This window comes from Tamandua tetradactyla, chromosome X, assembly GCF_023851605.1.
Source record: "Tamandua tetradactyla isolate mTamTet1 chromosome X, mTamTet1.pri, whole genome shotgun sequence".
In the NCBI taxonomy this organism is placed as follows: Eukaryota; Metazoa; Chordata; class Mammalia; order Pilosa; family Myrmecophagidae; genus Tamandua; species Tamandua tetradactyla.
Genome location: NC_135353.1, coordinates 24,117,337 through 24,139,910, shown reverse-complemented (window position 1 = coordinate 24,139,910; position 22,574 = coordinate 24,117,337). Strand labels below are relative to the sequence as shown.

At 40.3% G+C, this 22,574-nt stretch overlaps 1 protein-coding gene across 3 annotated transcripts in view; it reads right to left on the bottom strand.

The window, feature by feature from the left end:
* Nucleotides 1-1,027: 1,027 nt before the first annotated feature.
* The window catches only part of LOC143670385 (RNA helicase Mov10l1-like), a 43,367-nt gene continuing 21,820 nt past the window's right edge, over nt 1,028-22,574 (bottom strand). The window contains exons 3-7 of one of the 3 annotated variants that reach the window (XM_077145148.1): nt 22,116-22,260; nt 16,975-17,087; nt 15,864-15,992; nt 5,238-5,308; nt 1,028-1,325 (exon numbers count right to left, since the gene is read on the bottom strand). In XM_077145148.1, coding sequence (XP_077001263.1) covers nt 1,322-1,325; nt 5,238-5,308; nt 15,864-15,992; nt 16,975-17,087; nt 22,116-22,260 — 462 coding nt within the window. In that variant the 3' untranslated portion in view covers nt 1,028-1,321. Of the gene's footprint in view, nt 1,326-4,228; nt 5,309-12,514; nt 12,635-15,863; nt 15,993-16,974; nt 17,088-22,115; nt 22,261-22,574 lie in introns of those variants that run through there. The other 2 variants (XM_077145146.1, XM_077145147.1) reach the window with 2 other exon arrangements.

Genomic DNA, 22,574 nt, shown 5'->3' with positions numbered 1-22,574 from the left:
GGTTTCAAATGCCTATGGGAATGTAGTGTATGACAGAAGTGGCATTTCAACTCAATAGGGAAATTATTTAATTCTTTACATATTTACTAATTCAATTAAAGGTATGGGGACAAGGTAATAGCCATTAGCAAAACAAGATCTGGATGCTTCCCTCATTCTCTATGGCTAAATCAATTCGAGGCAAGATAATGTTTAAACATAAAGAAATCAACTTTCAGAAGAGAAACTTTGTGAATACTTAGGTGTATTAAAAAGTGAAATAAGCCTCTGTGAGGAGTTTTACCTAAAGCAAAAGCTTCACAGAGAAGCTGAACACATTTACATTATGTAGAATTTGAACTCTATAAAAAAAAGTTCAAAGAAAGTCTTAGACGAAATAGTGGCAAAACCTTCATATGATAATTTTCCTCACAAAGATCAGATTTCTCTAACATACAGATAATTCTATTGACCCTAATGTATAAATAGTCTAAGGAAAGGAAAGTTGTTCAATTCTACTAATACTTAAAGAAATGCAAAGTAAATTTCTGAGGCTGCTTTTCACATCTCAGAAAAGCAAATATATTAAAGATTGATAATATTACCATTCTTGCCAATACTAATAGACTATGTCACACCTGCCACTGAAGTGTAAATTTAGTACAAGAGAGCTGAAGGATAACTCGATGAAACCCATTAAAATAGTAAATACCTGGACTGAGGTTATGGTTGTATGACTCTGTGAATTTATTTTTAAATTCATTTCCTTAAAGAGATCACTGAACACTTAAAAAAGGAAAACTTTATAGATTTTATAATGCTATATAAAGAATGTACCACCTTCGACCTAGCAATTCTACTTTTATAAATGCATAGTACAGAAAATGGCTTCTTACCTGACAAAAGGAATTTGTAAAATAGTATAGAGTCAATAATTATCCTTGTCAATCATATTTGATATGCTAGAAGAATATATAATACATATTTTATAAACAGTACCACCCCAAAGGTAACATCAAAAGAACCACACAATCATGTGAGTGGGAATTCAAATTACACAAGTTAACACCAACTATACCAGGTCAACTTAGGTTGAATAAGTAGAAGCAAGCTTGGAAGCCTGCTAGAAACTGACTGTCCCCAAATTCATGCAAATCTTACTTTGACTGCTTTCAATCCACGAGATGCTTTATCTTCCTCCACAAGCACATTCACTTTTTGTCCAACTTTCAGAAGCACATTGCCAGTCACAGCATCACTACTAAAGTAGATCGATTCATTAATCAAGCCATATTCACTACAGAACCTTGTCACAATCCTGTGCACAGTTTTCAACTTGGTGTCACCTATGCGATGGATAAACAAAAGGTCGCATTCATCAATCCCTAAAGCAAACACACACTACAAATGAGCCCTACCAGAGGAAGACATTGCAGACAATGATCCAAATCTAGAAAGATAATGGAATTGATTTGACGTCAGTGCCAGTAGAACATAGTGGTTAAGCATGCAGGATTCTGGAGGCAGAAGACCCGGATTCAAATGCTGGCTCCATGGTTCTCTGTGTAGACAGTGGCCACAGGCAGTGGTGTGCCGTGGTTAAGAGCACTGAGGCTGGAGCCAGGCTGCCTGGTTCTGAATCACGGCTCTTCCAATTACCAAACATATACCCTCACCACATTTCTTAACCCCTCTGACATTTTTTTATCTGTAAAACCAGGACAAAAGCCATGTCTGCCTAATAGGTTTGAAATGAGAATTATCTGACACATTCATGTACAGTCATAGAACTGCTAGTTCCTCACACAGATCAAGATTAAATGTTAGTTGTTGGCTATGAATGGAGGTGGCCTAAGGGTACAACATCTGTGGAAAGGAAGGGGGAACTGTGGTGTATACATACAGTGGACTAATGAGTAACAGCAGAAGGAATGAAGTTGTGAGGCATCCAACTAGGTGAATGAACCTTAAGGACAGTCTGTTGAAAGAAATGTCAGAAACAAAAAGACAAATATTATCATGCCTCACTCATATGGACTATCTATAATATACAATCTCAGTGAACTGAAGTGGAGAGCACGGGTATCAACTTGGGGCCTACTGTAAGGGGTCCTTGATTGTAAGCTCTTACAGCACTCATATATGCCCAGGAGTTGTAACCGTTGTTTCTAAATTCTGAGATACTGAGTTGTTTGTACATAACCTGCTTGGTCTCAGAAACTTCATATATTTATGTGACACTTGGGATTCAGGGTTAGAGTTCTGAAGCTATGAAAGTCATGAATTATCTCATACAGGAAGTGTCTAAAAAGTTGAAACAAAGGGATCAGACTTCGAGTACACATATGAATGAAGCAGATCTGGATAGGACTAAGGTAAATCAGAACAGAGGGTAAAGGATGATATGGTGCGTATTTTAAACTTCAACATCTACATGAAATAAAGGGAGAGATGTTTATTTGGTGCAAAATATATATTTTGGATAACATATTATGTAATTTAACTTTTACGGTGTTTAGTGGAACAGCATAAATACAGGGAATCTTGTCTAGGGTGTGAGATCTTGTTGGTTTGTCCAGGTTAGCGTTATGACCCAATATATCCCAGAGTAATTTCGGCAATGAATAAAAATGTATTCAGGGCAGGGTCACGGTCGTTCAGTGGTACAGTTCTCACCTGCCATGCTGAAGACTCGGCTTCTATTCCTGGTGCAAGACCACACAAAAAAAAAAGTATTCGCAAAGTCCCCTTGGTGGACTGGAGAGAAAGGAGGAAATATCCAACTGCTCTGTTTGGGGAATTCCTGCTATTCTCACAAGCAGTGGTGGCAACAAATTCAATATGCTGAGCCCTCAATCTTGGGGTTTGCTCCTATGAAATTTATTCCTGCTGACAATAAGCCAAGCCTAGTTAAAATTATGCTTATGAGTCTCCTAAGTAAACCTTTTTTGTTGCTCAGATGTGGCCTCTGTCTCTAAGCCAACCCGGCAGGTGAACTCACTGCTTTCCCCGCAACATGGGATATGACCCCAAGGAGTATAAATGTCCCTGGCAATGTGGGACAGAACTCCGGGGATGAGCTGGACCTGGCATCGTGGGATTGAGGAAGCCATCTTCACCAAAAGCAGGAAGAGAAATGTGGCAAAATAAAGTTTAGTGGCTGAGAGATTTCAAAAAAGTCCAGAGGTTATCCTGGAGGTTATTTTTATGCATGATATAGATATCCCTTCTAAATTTATGGTGTATTGGAGTTCCTGGAGGGGAGTACCTGATGCTGATGAGCTCTGTTCCAATAGCCTAGATTCTTGAAAAAGATTGTATAATGACACAGCTTTTACATTGTGACTGTATGATTGTGAAAACCTTGTGTCTGATGCTCCTTTTATCCAGGTATGGACAGATGAGTAAAATAATATGGGTAAAAAATAAAGAAAGGATGGGGGGATAAGGTTTGAAATAAATTGGGTAGATGGAAATACTAGTGGTCAATGAGAGGGGTGGGGTATGGGATGTATGACCTTTTTCTTTTTATTTCTTTTATTGGAGTGATGCAATTTCTAAAAATGATCATGATGATGAATACCCAACTATGTGATGATACTGTAAGCCACTGATTGTACATGTATGGACTGTATATGTGTGACGGTTTCTCAATAAAAATATTAAAACAATACAACCAAAACTATTAGTTGTTATCATATCTGCATCTACAGAGGATTTAACTATCCATAATTGTAATCTAACGTCATTATGATCATCATCGGGATCAGCAGCAGCATACGGAAATTCTAAACATCACACCACAAAAACCTAATAGATTTGGTGCTTTAAATCTAGTGTAATAGTGCATTTGAATCACCTGGAGGAAGTGTGGGGTTTTCCTCTGTTTTCTGAACTACCACTGTTAGCAAGCAACAGACTGGGATTGGAAAGCTGGTGGTCTGCCTGTAGAGCCCACACTCTGAATCGCAACATCACAGCCACCACAAAAAAGAAGTTTTGGATTGACTGATGACTGGGAAGACTCTTGATTATAACATATTACAGAATCACGAGCCAAGAAAATCCTAACAAAATGAAACAATGGGTCAAATTTGTTCATTTAAATCATATAGAAGAAAGTGGAAGTGACAATGAAGACAACTGCCACTTAAAAACCTGTCAAAGGTGTGGCCCTGTTGGTAAAAGTAACGCTCATTAGTGAACTCTACACAGAGATTTCAGCTCAATCTTAAGGAATAGCGTTTAAGTCAAAGATGTGCTAAGGCTCAGCCACCCCTGTAGGGGTTTCATGAGCTGGAGGAGAAGTTAAGGGGAGATTCAAGCAGCCGGAAGGCAGACGACACTGCAGAGAGAGTAATGTTGACTAGAGAGGAGGTGGCTTTTCCAAAGTACACTCTAAGGATTTGTGACTCCCATGGCAGAGCTGGCGTCCAGAAGCTGGGGAGAGCAGAGGGTAAGAACATGGCTGCTGGACCTGACAGTGTTGGAGTGAATTCTGCTCAGGTCCATACTAGTATGAGGTAGTACCAGCCACACACAACTCTCACTCACCCGTCTGTGTCTCCCTGGTTTGGCACTAAAATGAACTTCACAATACTACCACATCCCTCGTGAGCTCTATTGTGAGGATTATATGACACAAATGCTCATAAGGCCCTAAGCCCAGCGTTTGGCACATCCAAGCACCCAACACAAGTAAAAAATTCGTGTTATTGAAAGCAGGCTTACAATCCATTCAACAAAACCCTCTCACATTTTGAAAGACTCCCGCCAAATGAAAGTAGGCCTTCACAAGCAGCCACTGAGCATCCACTCAGTGTCAGAATCTGGGCTGGGTTCAAGATACAAAAGTGTTATGATAATAGGACCACTTGCCTTCAAAAGATCTGCCCATTTCAGATCAAAATCAAATTCACCTTCAAATCAGGGCAATTCACTACTACTGGAAATATGAAAAGGAATCTTTTGCACAACCGAGCACTGGTCACGTGCACAACCTATAAAGGCATGTGGGGAATTGCAGAGGTGGGGAACAGCAACGCCCCCACCCCCAGGTGATTTCTCTGCCAACACATCATTTTGGAGCCAAGAATTTGTGGCGTGGCTGACACAAGACCAGATCTTGAAGACAGAGGGACCTACAGACGCCCCCTACTCCATTACCACAATACATAATACCGTGGTCATGCAGCGCCCTTCTGGACCCTAGAGGCTTTGGATGGGGGATGGGGAGTGGCGCCCCTATGGGTGGGTACCTTCCAAGAGCCTCTCTTGCTGCTTGCAGTCCTCCTCCGTGCTGTCCGCCCTCCTCCAGAAGTTCAGAGCCCTGGCAATGAGTCAAAACATGGTACAAAAGTCAGCCGACTGAGGTACCGCGCAACACCCACCACGAGGTCCTTTCCTCTTCAGGGCTCTGCTTCCGTTCCACGCTCCAATCACGGCAGCCACTCAGGAGCCACGCCTCCTTCTCTGTGTGCACCAATCACTAGTCAGAGGCCCTCACATCCAGCCCCGTAACTGCCGGTTTGCACTTGTGCCCGCCTCCTTACATAATCTAACCAATGGGAGTGCAGTGAGCTAAGGATTGAGGCCACTGAGATGCCACAGCCTTGTGGGCAGGAACTCGTGGCTCCTCCCACCAAAAAGCACCGGAGACAGTGAAGTGGCTGTTGGAAGCGTCTCCTAAGATTGGGACAGCGAGGAGTCTCATCTGTGGGCTTCTCTAGGGAGCATCTGGAGTGTGGCTTTGAAGGTGGGGCAGCCACCTGCCTTGAGATGGGAGGCTGGGCCTGGTTCTGGCTCTCAAGTGTCCAACACATATTCCTCTGCCTCTGGGGCCTTTTCTGTCCCTTTGCCTGGGGGCACCCTCCTCCCCTGCACAGAGGGTTCAGTTGTCAGCTCTAGGCATGGGATTTCCGTGTAGTGTTAGATGCTACCATAGATCTTGTCAAAAAGCCAAGCTTTCACATCCATTGGCCTCAAAACACAGGCCGATTGTTCTTAGGAAAGATACGTGGAACTACTAAGTTGTAAAAAGCTTGATATGTGCAGCTTACTCACAAATGTTTAGACAATCAACAGAATGATGTAATGAATGTAGCAAAAAGTTCAAAGTTGGTAAATCTGGGTAGAGGGTACACAGTAGGACCTCATTTTACACAAACAACGCACAAATTCAGGCACATGCAATTGGAAATCGAAAAAAAAAATAAGGCAGAAAGAGAATTAAAAGTTTTAAAAAATATTTCTATGGTTCATATTGTTACAAGAGTGATAATATAGCTTATTTATTTAAAAATGCACCCTGGTGCTGTGAGGCTAGATAAGTTGGGGTGAGGCGAGCTGAGGTGGGCCGTGTATGCACCGTCACCACGTCCCTGCTGGGCCCTCGGCTCGGTGAAGTCCAGAGCCGGGATTTAGACTGTCAGGCCCTGAGGTGGGGGAAGCATCTTCAGGATCCCTGCTGAGAGTGAGTGACTTGTTTTGGTCCTCCGATGAGCTCTTCTCAATTCACTCGGGGGCCAGTTTGTACTGCTACCTAGAATTACTCTTTCCTCTGTCTGTGGTCACTTTCAAGGCTTTTAGAGGAGTCACCAAAATGCATATATAATGATCAGGTCAGAGACACAGCAAAGCTGGCCAGACAGACTTCTCCTACAACGGCAGAGATTGGCCACTCAGATTCTCCCCTCCAACTAAACAAAACCAAACCTCACTACTTGAATCTAAACGGGTCTACAGAGAGATAAGCTAGGCACTCCTTAGAACAATTTATTGATTACCTGAGCATAATATCTATGCAGAAATGAGGTAATCATCTCATTAATTGATCGTTTTCCATGAACACTAAATCATTAATTTACAACTGTCGCTTAAATTTGTGCAGTTTTATGCCGAGAGAGCCTTGGATATAATTGTAACCTAAATATATTTGCAAGGGAAAATAGTCTGGTGGCTTGGTGCCTGTTCCAAATTCGGGACCCAAGTCCTGACACATCAGGGAAGATGCCCTGAGCCTCAGCATCCTCATCCGTCCATCAGGGGTAGTGCCCACCCGGTGTGTGCACCTCCTCTGGCACCCTCCCAACAGGGCAGAAATAAGGAAACCCAGCACAGAAGACAAGGGAGATGGAAAGCAGGCGTCCAAGCAGGGCTGCAGGCTGGTGGGTGAGGCTCTGTATTAGCACTGGTGGAGGGTCAATTTCCAGCAGGATAGTACACCCTACAATGTGCACATGAGAAGGCAGTGGCAGCTCGGGAACCAGGGAAGAATGGTGCACTTGCTCTGCTGCGGTTTCTCTTCTCCTTTGTTCTCCTTGCTGTAGGAAAACAGTTCTTAACTGGGGGTGACTATGCATACTCCAAGGGACATCTGACTATGTCAGGAGACATTTTTGGTTGTCACAACTGATTGCATGTGTGTGTGTGTGCATGCACGCTACTGCCAGCTAGTGGGAGGGGACCGATGATGCTGCTAAGCATCCTGCAAAGCCAGGACAACAGAGAATGGATCAACCTCAGTGTTCCTGGTGCCAAGGTTGAGAATCCTGCTGCACAACTCATGTAAGACCTTGCACCCACCTCTTTACCTGTTTTTGCTTCACAGCTCTCACTTAACATTGATGCAGTTCCTGCTTTCTCCCCTGACCCACCCCCTAGTGGAGGGAGGGGGAGAGATGGATGGAAAGTTAGAAGAGGAGGGTGAGAAAGAAGGGCGAAATCCCAGCATGTGATTTTCAGACCATGTGCTTGAGGAACGAAGACGCTTGCCTCTGGTGCTCCCCGCAGTGCCCAGTGTCCTTGGCCCGTTGACTGCAGACTGAGGGACCTGCAGCAGTATGGGAAGCTGTGACCTTGAGCATGTCCTCTGTGTAAGGGTCACTTACTTCTTCTGTTACTAAAACCTGGATTGAGTGTGTAAAATGAGGCTTGGGCGCTGGTCCACATGGGCATAACACAGACCCCTCTGGCCTGTTAGGGCCAGAGAAGAGGAAGGGAGGAAGCCAGGTTGGCACAGCGTAAAGTAGAAATGAGGAGGTATAGGGCAGGATGCCCCTTCCTCTCCCTCCTTCCCTCATGGCGCATTCCTCTTCTCACAGAACTCAGCCTCCCTATGTCTCCCCTGTTCATCCTGAAATGCGAGACTTTTTTTTTGCTTAGACATGCACCGGGAATCGAACGCACGTCTCCAGCATGTCAAGTGAGATCTCTGTCACTGAATCACCACTGCCCGCCCTGCCTAGTCTTTATACCAAATCAGTCCAAAGACCTGTGTTGTTTTCATTTATCCTGTTGGTTCACCTTTCCCACCAAAATTGTTTTTTCCTACCAGAAAGTTGTCTCCCTTGGGCTCCCATTGTAGTTTGCGTTGTAGCCATCCTGTTCCTTTCCCTTCCTTGGATGAATGGATGAACACTGCCTCAAAAAGGCGTCTTTGGTGGCCCTGGGTGTCAGGCAGATGTATTCAGGGCAGCCTCTAGCATGGGCTTCTGGCTGCACTCCAGAGACTGGTGTTTGGGAATGCAGCTAGGACGTTCACCTGCGCATGTTTGTCACTCCTACCAGCACTGCTGCATTGACCAGAGAGACTTTTAAATGACATATTTGGCAGCATTTTCAAAATTGGTTTTCATTTTCATTTTCCAAAAGATTTGCCCTATGCCACTCCACGTGACTTTGTCAGAATCTGAGACAATTACGTATCACAGCACCAACAGTTTTGGTTTTCTACCCCAAATTTGAAACTGATGATGGAGGAAGCAGCTCTGAGGAGTTTTCTCTCATTTTTAAACTGAAGTTAAGTTTCAGTTTAAGGACCACCTGTACCTTCTGTCATAGCAAGGAACTGGTACTTGGCCCCAAGAGTGACCGTATGTTTAGAATTCTCCGGGAATTTTCAAGGCTCTAAGTGTCCATATTGTGATGCTGCAGCCAATACTAAAATTTATTACCAAAATTTAGGTGCATTGTTAAAAAATATTAAATAAATACAGATATATGAAACATTAAAAATATATAAAAAAGTGAAAAATAAAAAAATCTAGGTATATTTTTAGGTGAAAAAATGAATGCATCAAACTTTTGAAAAAAATTTAAAAACTTAAAAAAACATACTACATCTTCCTGGTGCTTACTCCAATTTTATAAAAACTTTTAACTGTACTCCTTCAATAAAGGTTTAAAACTGTATTTATAACTTCTTGCACATTTCTGTTAAATTTATTCCTCGGTATTTTATAGTATTTGATATATGATGAATGATTTTTCTTTGGTTTTTGCAATCATGCTGTGTATCTGCTTTTGACAGCATATAGGAAGCTGTTGTGTTTTGGATATTCACCATGTAACCTGTCACTATACTGAACTTCTCTTTTTTTCTTAAAGTTCTTCAGTTGATTCTTCTGAATTTCTAAGTATATAATAAAACTGCATGCAGATAGTGAAGGTTTTGCCTTTTCCAAATTTCTACCTCTTATAGAAAGTTGTGGATAGGATTTCTAGGGGCTGGGTATACACTTGGTAAGGTGAAGGTTGCTCACTTTAGGAACGAGCCTATAGTATACAGTGCACTTTTCGTTTTCCAAACTGCTGTGTGGTTTGCAACTGAAATCTTGACTTTCCTACTGGGAAATAAGATGGGTTTTATTTTCTTGATTTTTGTGTGATCATGCTTGCTCCATGGTACACATATGGAAACGTCCTATATTTTCTGTGCTCTGCAATAGTTAAAAAACTAGGAATTATACATTCCTTAAAGGTTAAAGCTGCTGTCCTTTTAGGGGTTAAAACTTTAGGAGCCTTTTTCTTTTCTCCTCATGTAATTGAGGGATGTTTTTAATCTCTTCTTTGGTGTATTTTGGTGAATTTCAGCTTTCTTGGCAAATGTATTCTTTTCGTTTAAATTTTCAAACTTACTGATAAAAAGTTGCATAAACTGTATGTATTGTTCAAGCTCCTCCAGAGAAATACAAGTGACAGGATATATATAGATATATAGTAATATATATAATTAACATAGATATAATTACGAAACTTATTATAAGGAATGCATTTACACAAACATGGTGTTCGCAAGCTGGAACTCCATGGCGCAGGCCACAAGCTGGAAACTCCTATAAAGGTGATGCTGAAGTCCTTAGTTTGAATTCCCCAAGGCAAGCTGGCTGGCTGGTAATTCCAGCAAGAGCCAATGCTGAAGTTGAAGCAGAAATTCTTCTGACCTCTGAAACCCTCACTTCTGACTTTTATGGCCTCCAGCTGATTGGATTAGAAAATATCCCACGTTGCTGAGGGCAATCTCCTTTGTTGATTGTTTATGAAATCAACTGATTATAGATGCAAATCCGACCTACGATATACCTCCACATTAACAAGCAGGCCACTGCTTGACCGAACAGCTGAACACTATAATCTAGCCAAGCTGATATGTGAAATTAGCCATTACAGTATGTAATATAATTTTTAAACTTCACCAAGCTAGTGGTTCCATCTTTTTATTCCTAATACATATTCTTCTTCTCTCTTTGCTGTAGCAAAAATATGCCTATATTATTTATATTTTTTAAAATTTGGATTTATTTGTCAAGTTAAACTTTATTTACTATTGCCTTATGCTTTTATCTGTATTAATTTGTCTCTATTTTCTTTAGGGTTTAACTTTTTTTTCTTATGTATTTAATTTTTATTAGAGAAATTGTAAATTAAAAAAAGTCAGGCATCAATGTAAAGTTCCCATATACTGTCCCCCTCTCATACACAGATTTCCCTATTAACATTTTGCATTACAGTGATAACCTTGTTGCAATTGATACGATAAAAGCTTTTTCTTTTTTTTGGATCTGCAGGCCCCAGGAATCGAACCCGGGTCTCCAGCATGGCAGGCATGAACTCTGCTGGTGAGCCACCATCGGAAGGCCCAAAAATAGCATTTTCATTATACTGTTGACTATAGTTCCTAGTTTATATTACGATCCTTCTTTGTGTTGTGCAGTCATGTCTTTTTTTTTCCTAGTAACTTATATACAACCTACAATTTCCCACTTTATCCATTTTCAGATACAATTCAGTGGGGATGATTGCGATTGTAAAGTTGTGTCTCCATCACCAGCACCATCATCCATTTTCATGCCCTTATTTTTTTTTTTACTATTTTATGCTCTTTCTACAACCAGGTTTCTCAGGCTAAAAAAAAACAAGGTTGGGTTCCTGGTTCCCAGGTGTGGTATGACACAACATGGAATAAATTTGGCGAATAGCCTTTGACCTCCTTTTGGACCGATCGCTGGTTTTCTTCCGTCCTACTCAGAGGGAAGCTGTTTTCGTTTGCCAGGCTCCTATCACAAATACTATGCAATGGGTTGGCATCACAACAGGAACTGACTGACTCAGTGGTTGTGAGGCTAGATGAACTACACAGTGACGACGGGCAAGGCTTGCTTTCTCTCACAGTCGGTAGTGATGTGATGCTGACTGCCCGCAGTCTTTGGGGTTCTTTCGCTTGCATCTCAGCCTCATGTCACATGCTGATATTTTCTATTTTTTGACTTCTGTGACTTCTCGGTTCTATTTTTAAAAACGTATTTTTATTGAGAAATCTTCACAAACATACAGACAAACCTGGTGTATAATCAGTGGCTTACAATATCACCACATAGTTGTGTATTCATCACCATGATCATTTTTAGAATATTTGCATCGCTTCAGAAAAAAGTAAAAGAAAAAAAGCTCATATATCCCATATCTCGTACCCCTCCCTCTCATTGACCACAAGTATTTCAATCTCCCCAATTTTTAAACTCCTTATCCCCCTCTATTATTTATTTATTTTTATCCTTATTTTTTACTCATCTGTCAATACCCTGGATGAAAGGAGCATCAGGCAGAAGGTGTTCATAATCATGCTGTCTCACTGTAAAAGCTATGTAGTTATACAATCATCTTCAAGAATCAAGGCTACTGGAACTCAGTTTAACAGTTCAGGTACTTCCCTCTAGCAATCCCAATACACCATACACTTAAATGGGATATCTATATAATGTATAAGAATAACTCAAGGTTAACCCTCAACTGTTTGAAATCTCAGCCACTGAATTTCATTTTATCACATTTTTCTCTTACCCCTTTTGATCAAGAAGGCATTCTCAATCCCATGCTGCCAGGTCCAGTCTCATCCTGGGTGTTCTGTCACACGTAACCAGGGAGATTTACACCCCTGGGAGTCACGTCCCACATGGTGGGTGGATGGGAGGGCACTGAATTCACCTGCTGAGTTGGCTTAGAGAGAGAAGCCACTACTGAGCAACAAAAGCCGTTTTCTGGGAGTGACCCTTAGGTATAATTTTAAGCAGGCTTAGCACTCCTTTGAAGGAATGTTTCATAGGGGCAAACCCCAAGATCAAGGGCTCAGCTTATTGAGTTGGTTGTCCCCACCGTTTGCACCAAATAAATGTCTCTCCCTTTCATCTCACATAGAAGTTGAAGTTTCAAATATGGAGATGTACTCATTTACCCTGAATTCTGATTTACCTTAGAACTATCCAGGTCAGCTTCATTCTTCTCTCTAGTTGAAGTCTGATCACTTTTTCAGACGTCGTAACTGTTGCTGTATACAGGTAATGCTGACTTTTATAGCTTCCGTGCTCCAACTCTGAGTCTAAGGTGTCACATAAATATCGAAGTTTCAGGGAATGACGAGGTTATAAACAAATGGTTCATATCTCCGAATTTACACGTAACAGTTACAACTCCAGAAAAAATGTGACAGCTGTAACAGCTTACAATCTAGGATGCTTTATACCAGGCCCCAAAACTGATAACCCAAGCTTTCGTATTCAAGTCTCTGAGGTTGTATAATATATTTACTACATACGACTAAGTATGACAATCATTGTCTTCTTGCCTCTGACATTTCATTCAATATACTATCCCTTAAGGTTCATTCACCTAGTTGCATGCCTCACAACTTCCTTCCTTCTTGCAGCTGCTCAACAGTCCATTGTATAGAAACATCACAGGTCCCCCTTCCATTCCTCAGTCATTATAACCTTAGGACACTACATTCATCGTGAATCATGAACACTGCTGCCATAAACACCAGTGTGCAAATGTCAATTCATGTCCCCAATCTCAGCTCCTCCAGGCATATACTGAGCAAAGGGGTTTCAAGATCATATGGCAAGCCCAGCCCTAGCCTCCTGTCAGCCAGCACACTGCCCTCTGGAGGCGCTGCACCTCTCAGCTTCCTGACCAACAGTAAGTAGGTACATTTCTTTCTCCACATTTTCTCTAGCCCTTGTTTCACTCTGTTCATTTTAAAAGTTTTATTCACACATCATACAGTCCAACCTAAGTATACAGTCATGTCTTCACTACCATATCTACATGAAGACATTTCCTTTTCTTCTGCAAAGATTCCATACCCCTTACCATATCTCCTGCTTGTTGACATTTAATTTTGGCATAATGTTTTTGTTTTAATCAGTGGAAGCACATTACAGAATTAGGCTTGACTAGAGACCTTAGCTTGCATTGACTGAATCTTTTCCTGTATACCATTCAACTTTCAACACCTTGCAATGTTGACATTCATTGTTTCTCCTTCATGCAAAAGTGTTCCTATACTTGTACATTTACTCAACATCATTGTATGCTCTAGGCATTCCTACGTTATACCGCCTCAGTCTTTATCCTCTATTTTTACTTCTGGTGTCATACTTGCCCCCTGCCCTTCTCCCTCAACCATACTTATATTGAGCTTCACTCAGTGAACTTATATTATTGTGCGACCATCAGATAGTACTGTACTATACATTTCTGAATTTTTACAAACACTCCTCTTGCAGACTCTGTATTCCTTCAGCATGAAATGCCTAATCTATACCCTATTTTTATCTCCTGAAAAATCTGTGTTCTTAACTTTAAGTCTCAAAGTTCAGTCATTAATGTTAGTTGATATTACTGAGACCATACAGTATTTGTCCTTTTGTTTCTGGCTAATTGCACTCCCTATAATGGCATCAAGGTTCATCCACATTGTTATATACTTAATGAATTTATTCTGTCTTATACCTGTGTAACATTCCATCATAGGTATCTACTACAGCTTGTGTAGTCACTTGTCCATTGATGGACATTTAAACTGTTTCCATCTCTTGGCTACCCTAAGTAACGATGCTTTAAATGTTGGTGTGCAACCGTCTGTTTGTGTTCTTGCTTTCAGTTCCTCTGAATATATATGTAGAAATGGGATTGCTGGATCATACGGCAATTCTAAGTTTCCTGAGAAACCGTCAAACTGCCTTCCAGAGTGTCTGCATCATTTCACATTCCAACAAACAATGGGTAGGGATCACTCTTTCTCCACATCCTCTCCAGCACTTGTTGTTTTCTGTTTTTTTTTCCTTTTTATAATGGCCATTAGTGGGTATGAGATGATATCTCATTGTGGTTTTGCTTTTATAAGCAGTTGAGTTGAGCATCTTTTCATGTGCCTTTTAGCCATGTATATTTCCTCTTCTGAACAGTATCTGTTCATGTCTTTTGCCCACTTTTTAATTGGGTTGTTTGAATTTTTGTTGTAGATTCACCTATATTTGCTTGTGATTTATTTCCCAACTTTAGTAAACCATGTTTCTAACTCAGCCTGCTACTTCCAACTTCCCATGTCCTAGAAACATGATGTCATCCATTTCAGGAAGGCAGTGCAATTCCCCAATGAAGGTGAGATGCAGAAGGACCCTGCATTCTAAATTATGGTAAAAATCCTCAGAGTGGACAAATCCATGAGTTAAAATGTTCAAAGTGTCCTGCTATTACGTCAGTCTTATGAAAGCAAATCATTCTAGAGTTTGTCATGTAAAAAGATGAAAGAAAAATATACACTAGGTCAAGATGCAGAAAAGAAGCTGAAGTGATTCATTCAGTTCAGGGAAGATATATGGGAAAGTGCAGCTATGACTCTGTCACCACCTGCCCTGACTTATACTAACCCACTGGTATACTCAAAGAATATTCTTCCATCCTAAGCAAACTGGAGAATTAAATGGAGAAGTGGTAGAATCCATGGCCCATACATCCTTCAAGTGCAACAGCAGAAAGCGCTATAATTCCCACGGGGATGTCATGCTGCCTTTGAATGTCTACTTTTTTCCAGGATCTGGAGTTCCAACACTTCCCATCATACTAGCTGCTACTCATGGACAGGAACCAAGGGACGGATCAACAGAATGCAAGTTCTATTAGGACAGAGACTTCTGCCTTTTGCATTCAAGGGTATAAGCCCAGTGCTTAGATCAGTGCCTGCCACATAAAGTGTAATCTGTAAGTATTTCTGGATTGAAGCCATGAGTGAACACCTAAACTCTACGGGATATTCTCTCCTACTGTGCTCCAAAAAGTGGGGAAACAATCACAAGATATTTGGGAGGTCTCACTGGCCCAGTAAAGCAAACTCAGAATATTAAAAACTCTTATGACACACAATATGTTGTAAAAATTAAGTCAAAGGTTGAAGGAGAAAAAGAAACAAAGAATGTAGATTAACGAAAAGAAACAAACAGAGCCACTACAAAGAGAAATGCCAAAAAAATGAAATATTACAAAGAATTATGATGAAATTCTCTTTAATCAATCATGAAGACTGCTGAACTCTCTCCAGAAGATACATCCATTTAACCAATATACTCAAGATTTGAAAAGTTGTACTGGAAATAAATTGTTAAGCTTAACAAAACTATTTTTTTTTCAAAACACATTTCAACAATGCCCTTTCCTGCCAGGAGAAGAAATACTGCATAGGGCATGAACATAGTGTTTTCTTACTACCCTCTTTTCACTAGAGTCATAGAAACTGCTCTCCAAAGATAGCATAGCTGCATGCTCACCACGACAACCGCATTGATGACATCGAATTTCTGAGGTAGGTATCCATAAGGAAGTTTCAGAGAATCCAAGGTGAAAAAGATACTATTATCTATCACCCCATATCTTCCACAGAGGGTAGTGATACAGACCTGGAAAGATAAGGATGGAAATGTCCATTTAGAAGCAGGCACCATAACAGCATTTGCACCTCTTCCCACTGGCTCCCAACTGTGGATCACCCCAAATCAAGATTCCCAGCCTGCTTGACACGTTTAAAACACTAGGGATGCCCTGGAAAATGCTCATGCCGAGACCCTATCTCAGATCAATTACATCAGAATCTCTCGGCATGTGGCCAGGGTCTCATATGATCAAAAACTTCTCTAACTATTGCAGAAAATGTACATTGACCTCTAGAGTTATGGTTGAAAGAATGAAGAGTTAAGAAAGAAAGGAATATGGTGCTATGTTGTCTATCATTTGCTCCTATTTCCTCTGTCCCATTCCAAGCTCATTCTCCCATCTGCACCTTTGTGCAAACTGAATTTCCAATTCAGTTTCTACTCAGCTCCCACAATTCAAATAATCCATAGCTTGTAATGCTAAACTCAAGTCCAATTCCATTCTTTTTTTTTTCTTTTGTATGCTGTACAGCGGGGTCACATTTCATTATTTTTCCATGTGAGCATTCCATTATCCCAGCACCACTTGTTCAATTTTTGTTTGTTTGTTTCGCTTGTTTGTTTTTTGGAAGCGCATGGACCAGGAATCGAACCCTGGTCTCCTGCATGGCAGGAAAGAATTCTACTACTGAACTACACTTGCACACCCCTCCCCCATTCCATTCATTACCAACAATTCTCTGACACATGCATTTTGTTTGTTCTTGTTGTTCTCAGAACACTCTAACACTTCCAAAATAAACTACAAAATTAAAAATTTAGAACTTCATAATAATACATGAGTTCTATATTGTCCTCCATTTACTTTCGGAAGTACATTAAGAAAAATACCACCTCTTCAACAAAGATTGTATTTTCCCTTATTTTTCTAGATTTCCCAGGACACCCAAGAGACTCTTGAGCAACAAAAATGGTCAGTAATGACAACATAATTATCCAGACAAAGTACCTTATGCACATGCTTATGTATCAGAGGCTTCACGGAGATTGCGTTGCTGCTATGGGTGGATGGATGGATGGAAACCTTAGCTTCTATCCAGTCACCTTGGTAAGGTTTAAAACCTAAAGCCACCAGGGAGAAAAACTGAGTTGCAGTTATCACTTATTTGTGGCAAAGTTAAATCTCACAAATTACACTGAAGCTCTAATACACTAGTTAGATCTAAGGTAGATTTTGAAGATATTGAATCAGGTACCCTGTAAGTGTTCCTGTAAGAAAGAAAGTCTGTAACCCTCTAGGCACTGGTTCTCCTCTGCTGACTCCACAAAGTCAAATGGGGAAAAGCCTCAACTGTGCACTCCGAGGCCAATCTTTTGGGAAGCAGCACAGGGTTTATAAAACCCCTGGTCACATTCACAACTCCTTCTAGAGAAGGAGCAAAGCACACAGGTAGGAGTTCATGTTTCAACCTGGCTGCCTGCGTGCAAACTGTGATACAGCCACACAGTTTGCAACCTTGAATCAAGGCACTTTGTGCCTCTTTGCCTCAGTTTCTAGTGGTATTTAGCACATGGAGCTGCAGGACAATTATTTGTTGTATGTCAAGCCCACAGCACCAAGTTAACATTGACTGCTATTACTTGTAGCAACAGAACGAAATATTGCTACAGTGAGTTGGAAGCAATTTTCCCAGATTTTTTAGAAAGGGGGTAAACTCCTAGAAGTGTATCTATCTATCTATCTCATATTTTACAGTTATGATAAAATTCTTACAGGTTTTCATAATAAGTTAAAAGGAAGTCACAAGATGCAAGGTACCCGGGAACATTTAGAACAATTGAAATTCTCAAACACTGATGTTGGGAATATAAGTTGGTACATCTATTTTAGAAAAATGGCAATATTTACTGAAGTTAAGCATTCACTTACTCTCTGATCAAGCATTTCCTAGTTCCATAGCAGTCTTAATTTTTATTTCAACTATATTTTAGCACGACCCAAGACACAAGGCTTGGATGTGTTCTCTCTCTCTCTCTCTCTCTCTCTCTCACACAATCTCTCTCCACTCTCATCTACACACATTTCTTTGATGTGGCTTTATATAATATTCAAAGACTGATAACTCCAACATGTATAGGACTACAGCACTAACTAGTCTCAAATTAATATCTCCAATTGCCTACTCTGATTTCACATGCTAAAGATGAACTCTTGGTATTCTCCTCATTCACCCATTTTGGGTCCTCTAGGTTTTGACATCTCAAAATGGCCATCACAATACACATAAAGTTCTTATTTTGGGGGAGAGGTGCAAGGTCTGGGAAAAATGTTCTTAATAGGTAAAAATCTATTTTATAGGTACAAATACATAGGACTGTCAGGTAAAAATAAAAATAAAAAATAAATTCATAACCACATCCAAACAGGCTATGATATACAGTCAATTGAAACCAACCTGTTGGTCTTGAAATATATAAGTTATAGGTACATATCAGTTTATTCAAAATTACCGAACATCAAAACTTCTGGGATGGGGCTGATACTGCATAAAATACCAAAAAGTAATACTGAATCAAAAAGTCCACATCAGTCTTCTCTCTTTGCTGCACCTGTCAATCAAATTTTAGGTATGCTCGAGCCTGTGAAGAACTGCTGTGTAGATCAATCCAACCACCCTACAAGGTCTGTGATTATTATTTTTTTGGAAATAACTCCTTAAAATTTTGTTTATGATAAGTTAGGAATATTTAATTGCATCATTCAACATCAGGTCAAAAATCTTCAGATTTTGAAGCTTCGGGAAAATTGTAATTAATGAAAGGAAGTTTGTGAAGAAGATTTTAAAATTTATCCAAGGAAAACAATGGAGGCAACAAACACGCTGAACCATCAGAGCTCAAGGAGTGCACAATGAATAACCATTTGAAATCAGATGGTGGACGTGGGAACATCTCAACATGTGCTGAGGGTCTTTTAATGTAGTTCTTATGTTTAATTAGATACACTTATATTCTGTACCAGAATGGAAGGAAATTGAAGAGATTTTATGAATTTGCAGCTGAATCTTGATTTGATTAAATATTCAGAAGTTTTACAAGCAATTTTAATTTTACGTGTAACACCCCCCCTTTACTCTCAGAATGTTCCCATTTGGAGAACAGAACATACCCCAGATACTGCTACATGCAACCCGACAGAAGTTATGGCTCTTGTCACACTCCAGGCTGCCACTTGTGCCTCTCATTGGCTACATCCAACCAAAGAATGTCAACTGCCAAAAAGCACAGCCCCTTAGTGAATTCATGGTCACAAGAGTGGCATAATGAAACAGGGTAGCCACCTCGGGACTGGGTAAGAGGCTGCACAGATAGCCAATTTGAGCCCTAAGGAGAAGTTTCAAGAACTCTACATGAACTTCCTTCTTTTAGTATTCTGAATGCCATAGGTAACATTTCATTCTTTTTCCATGTCAGTATTCCATTATTGCAGCACCATTTGTTGAATTTCTGTTTGTTTGTTTTGTTTTCTTCTTGGTTTGGGGAGGCTCATGGGCCAGGAATTGAAACCAGGTCTCCCACATTGCAGGTGAGAATTCTACCACTGAACTACCCTTGCACCCCTGGACTTCATTTGAACCTTGCAAGTGCCTACTCAAACCAGTTTATTCTAAAAAAAAAATCGCTTTCTATAAGCACTGAACATAGACCCCTCTCCTTTAGGTGGAATACCCAATTCCTTTTTAACATCCTTCACCAAAATGGTTAAAAATGTACTGTATATTCAATATAAAGAAAAATCTAAGACCCACCAATGAAGTTTTACATTTTCCATGAGATATAATGATGGAACTAAGACTTCAAATTTTGTCTGCAAAGCAGAATGATCGTCACTACCATTCTGTGATTGAACCCTGAGGCAACAATGAGCCCCACGCAGTCATCTGTAAAGGCACTGGGGTACTGACATGAGCACAGATGCTCAACACCTCCCTCTCTCCCATTCTTCCCTCACGTGGCTGCCTAGGTTTACAGCCCTTGCATTCCTCACTCTCCTACAATCATTTTTTTTATCTCTACCACCACAATGAAACCAAAGTTACCTGAGAGGTGCTTCTGAGAATTAGATCCGATAGCACAAATAATACACCTAACACAGGGACTGGCCCTCCACCATCTGGACCCTACTGGCACTGACAATCTCTGATACCAACCCTCATTCAAGTCACACATTTACGCAACACAGTCCTGCCTCCATGGCATCCTTTCACTTCCTAGAACAGGCCAAGGGTTTTCCACATTAGAACTTTCCCTCTGGCTCTTCTCTGGCTTGGAACATTTTCCCTAGCTGACTGCATCTAATCCCTCAGGTCTCAGCTCATGTGTCACCTCCTCAGAGAGGCCTTCCCTAGTCCCGTATCTCCAGCGAACTTGAGCCCCACCTCACCCTCAGTTTTCCTACCTCGTTCTCTGTTTAAATCATTTGGAGTAGAAAGGAAACTGCTACTATTTTTTTTGTTTACTTGCTGACAGTCTAGAGTCTGCCTGATTAGAATGCAAATGTTCTCAAATCAGTGCCAAGAAAATTCGGGCCCTCAAACATCTTTTGAATGAACAGCAACAAGGAATCAGGAAATATTGACTTCCCATTAAGGAGAACAAAAAAATCAATGCAATGTTTCTTTTTTCCCTTTTGTACAGATACCCGTTATTTGTTAAATTGAAATTGTCTTTTGCCATTTTCATTGGATTTCATCAGCAGATTAACAGCAACTATCAAACAATTCAAAGGAGGGCTGATGGGGAACACAGCACTTCCTTTTTATGGAGAGGTCTTTACTTTGATTCATTTCATTTATTTGGTAGCAGGCAATCACTCCACCTGGGCTTTGGATCCCGTCCTTTCTTTAGTCCTCACAGATCTCCTTCCATCAGTCCTTCCTGACTGCTGATGCACCTCACTGATGTCAATTCCCCTGACATTATAAACATGTTCAAGTCCTTCCCATCTTAAGAAGAATTCTCCAAGTAAAGGCTACAGCAGTTTTCATGTGGGTTATAGGGACTGAGAGATTCCTTTGAGGTTGAGCAATCTCTGGAGCCTCTTCTCTCATATTTGGGGATTACTGACTCAGTAGGTCTTCAAATCCCAGTTGGCCACTTACCATGTTTTTGGGGGGACACCAGGGTTAGCAGCTGGGTTCAAGTTCTCGTGGTGGGGCTGAGCTAACTTCCCCTGTTATCCCAAGCTAAATGGCAGCACAGGTATCACTTTTTGCTTCTAATCATCTTTCAAAATCCATCCCAGCCGGGATGGCACTGGTATGAGGCCCAGCTCAGAGAGCATTTCATCCTCTCGGCCTTTCCCAATTCTTCCCATAGCCATCAATTGTTCTCTCTGCTCTGCCCAAGAAGTCTGTTCTCATCACGTTATTATATAGAGTCATATGTCTGTCTGTCTCCTGACATGTGGACTTTATTATATGTCTATTTGTAATGGCCAACAATAAAACCCTCTGCTACCTCTTTGCAGACAGGGCTTGATGAAAGTCTTACTAATCTAGGCCTCTTCAATATCTAGCACTCTATTGTGAGGAGACCAGGTACTCAATAATAATTGCTGAATGAAACTCAATTAGCATAAGCAAATTAACAAACCATTGCTTTAGGGATAAAAAAAATAAGAATGTTATGTCTGTTAATTTTAAATTTCATTCAACAATACACACACACACACACGCAGATAAGTACAAGGCTATCTTCAAACTTTATTTAAAAATTAACAATACCCCTGTATTCTGGTAATACTTTGCAGTTATATTAGAAATTCAATACCCATATGAACAAAACATTACACAAATATTAGTCACTGTATTAGATAAAGGAACAGGCAAAACATGTAGTTTCAATAACATTACATATCTGACCTTTTGCTTTATATCACCTTCAACTCCAAAGGTCTGGCTCAAAATTAAAGAGCCACCAACTGGAAGCAGGTATACTAGAGAAGGAGTTATAGTACTAAAATCCTCTCAACAAATTAAGCATGTTCCAAATTTGACTCTCAAAATGATTCCTGTAACAAGCTCTCAATCCAAGTTATAATATTTAAAAACAGGCAAAACTTAAATTTAAAGCATATATAAATCATACCTTTACACACGACATCTAGAGTGAAGTAAGTTGCGTGATTAATGTAGCCAGCACCTTCCATTATAGAGGTAACATAACCAACTAAAACTCTAGCATGGGAGTATGATGATCCATTACCATGGCAATTATCACAGAAAGCATACACCTGTACGATAAAGGAAAAGTTCAAACATAACAAAAGTTGAAAAATGGGAAACATATCCTTAAATCATCATTGTTCAAGAAATGGTTTAAAAACTATCATACACAATGATAAATATATTCACCTGACTGATATGTGCCAGACATTAGATGGTACAAAAAATGTTTTAGTTTCATATATTTTACTATGCACCTCAAAACATCGTTTCCACACCTATCAAATCGAATGCATTATGCTCTGATAGTATTAGATCAAAAAATAAATGATATATGATCATGCCCTCCAGGAATTCATGATTAATTGGGAGTAAAAGAAAA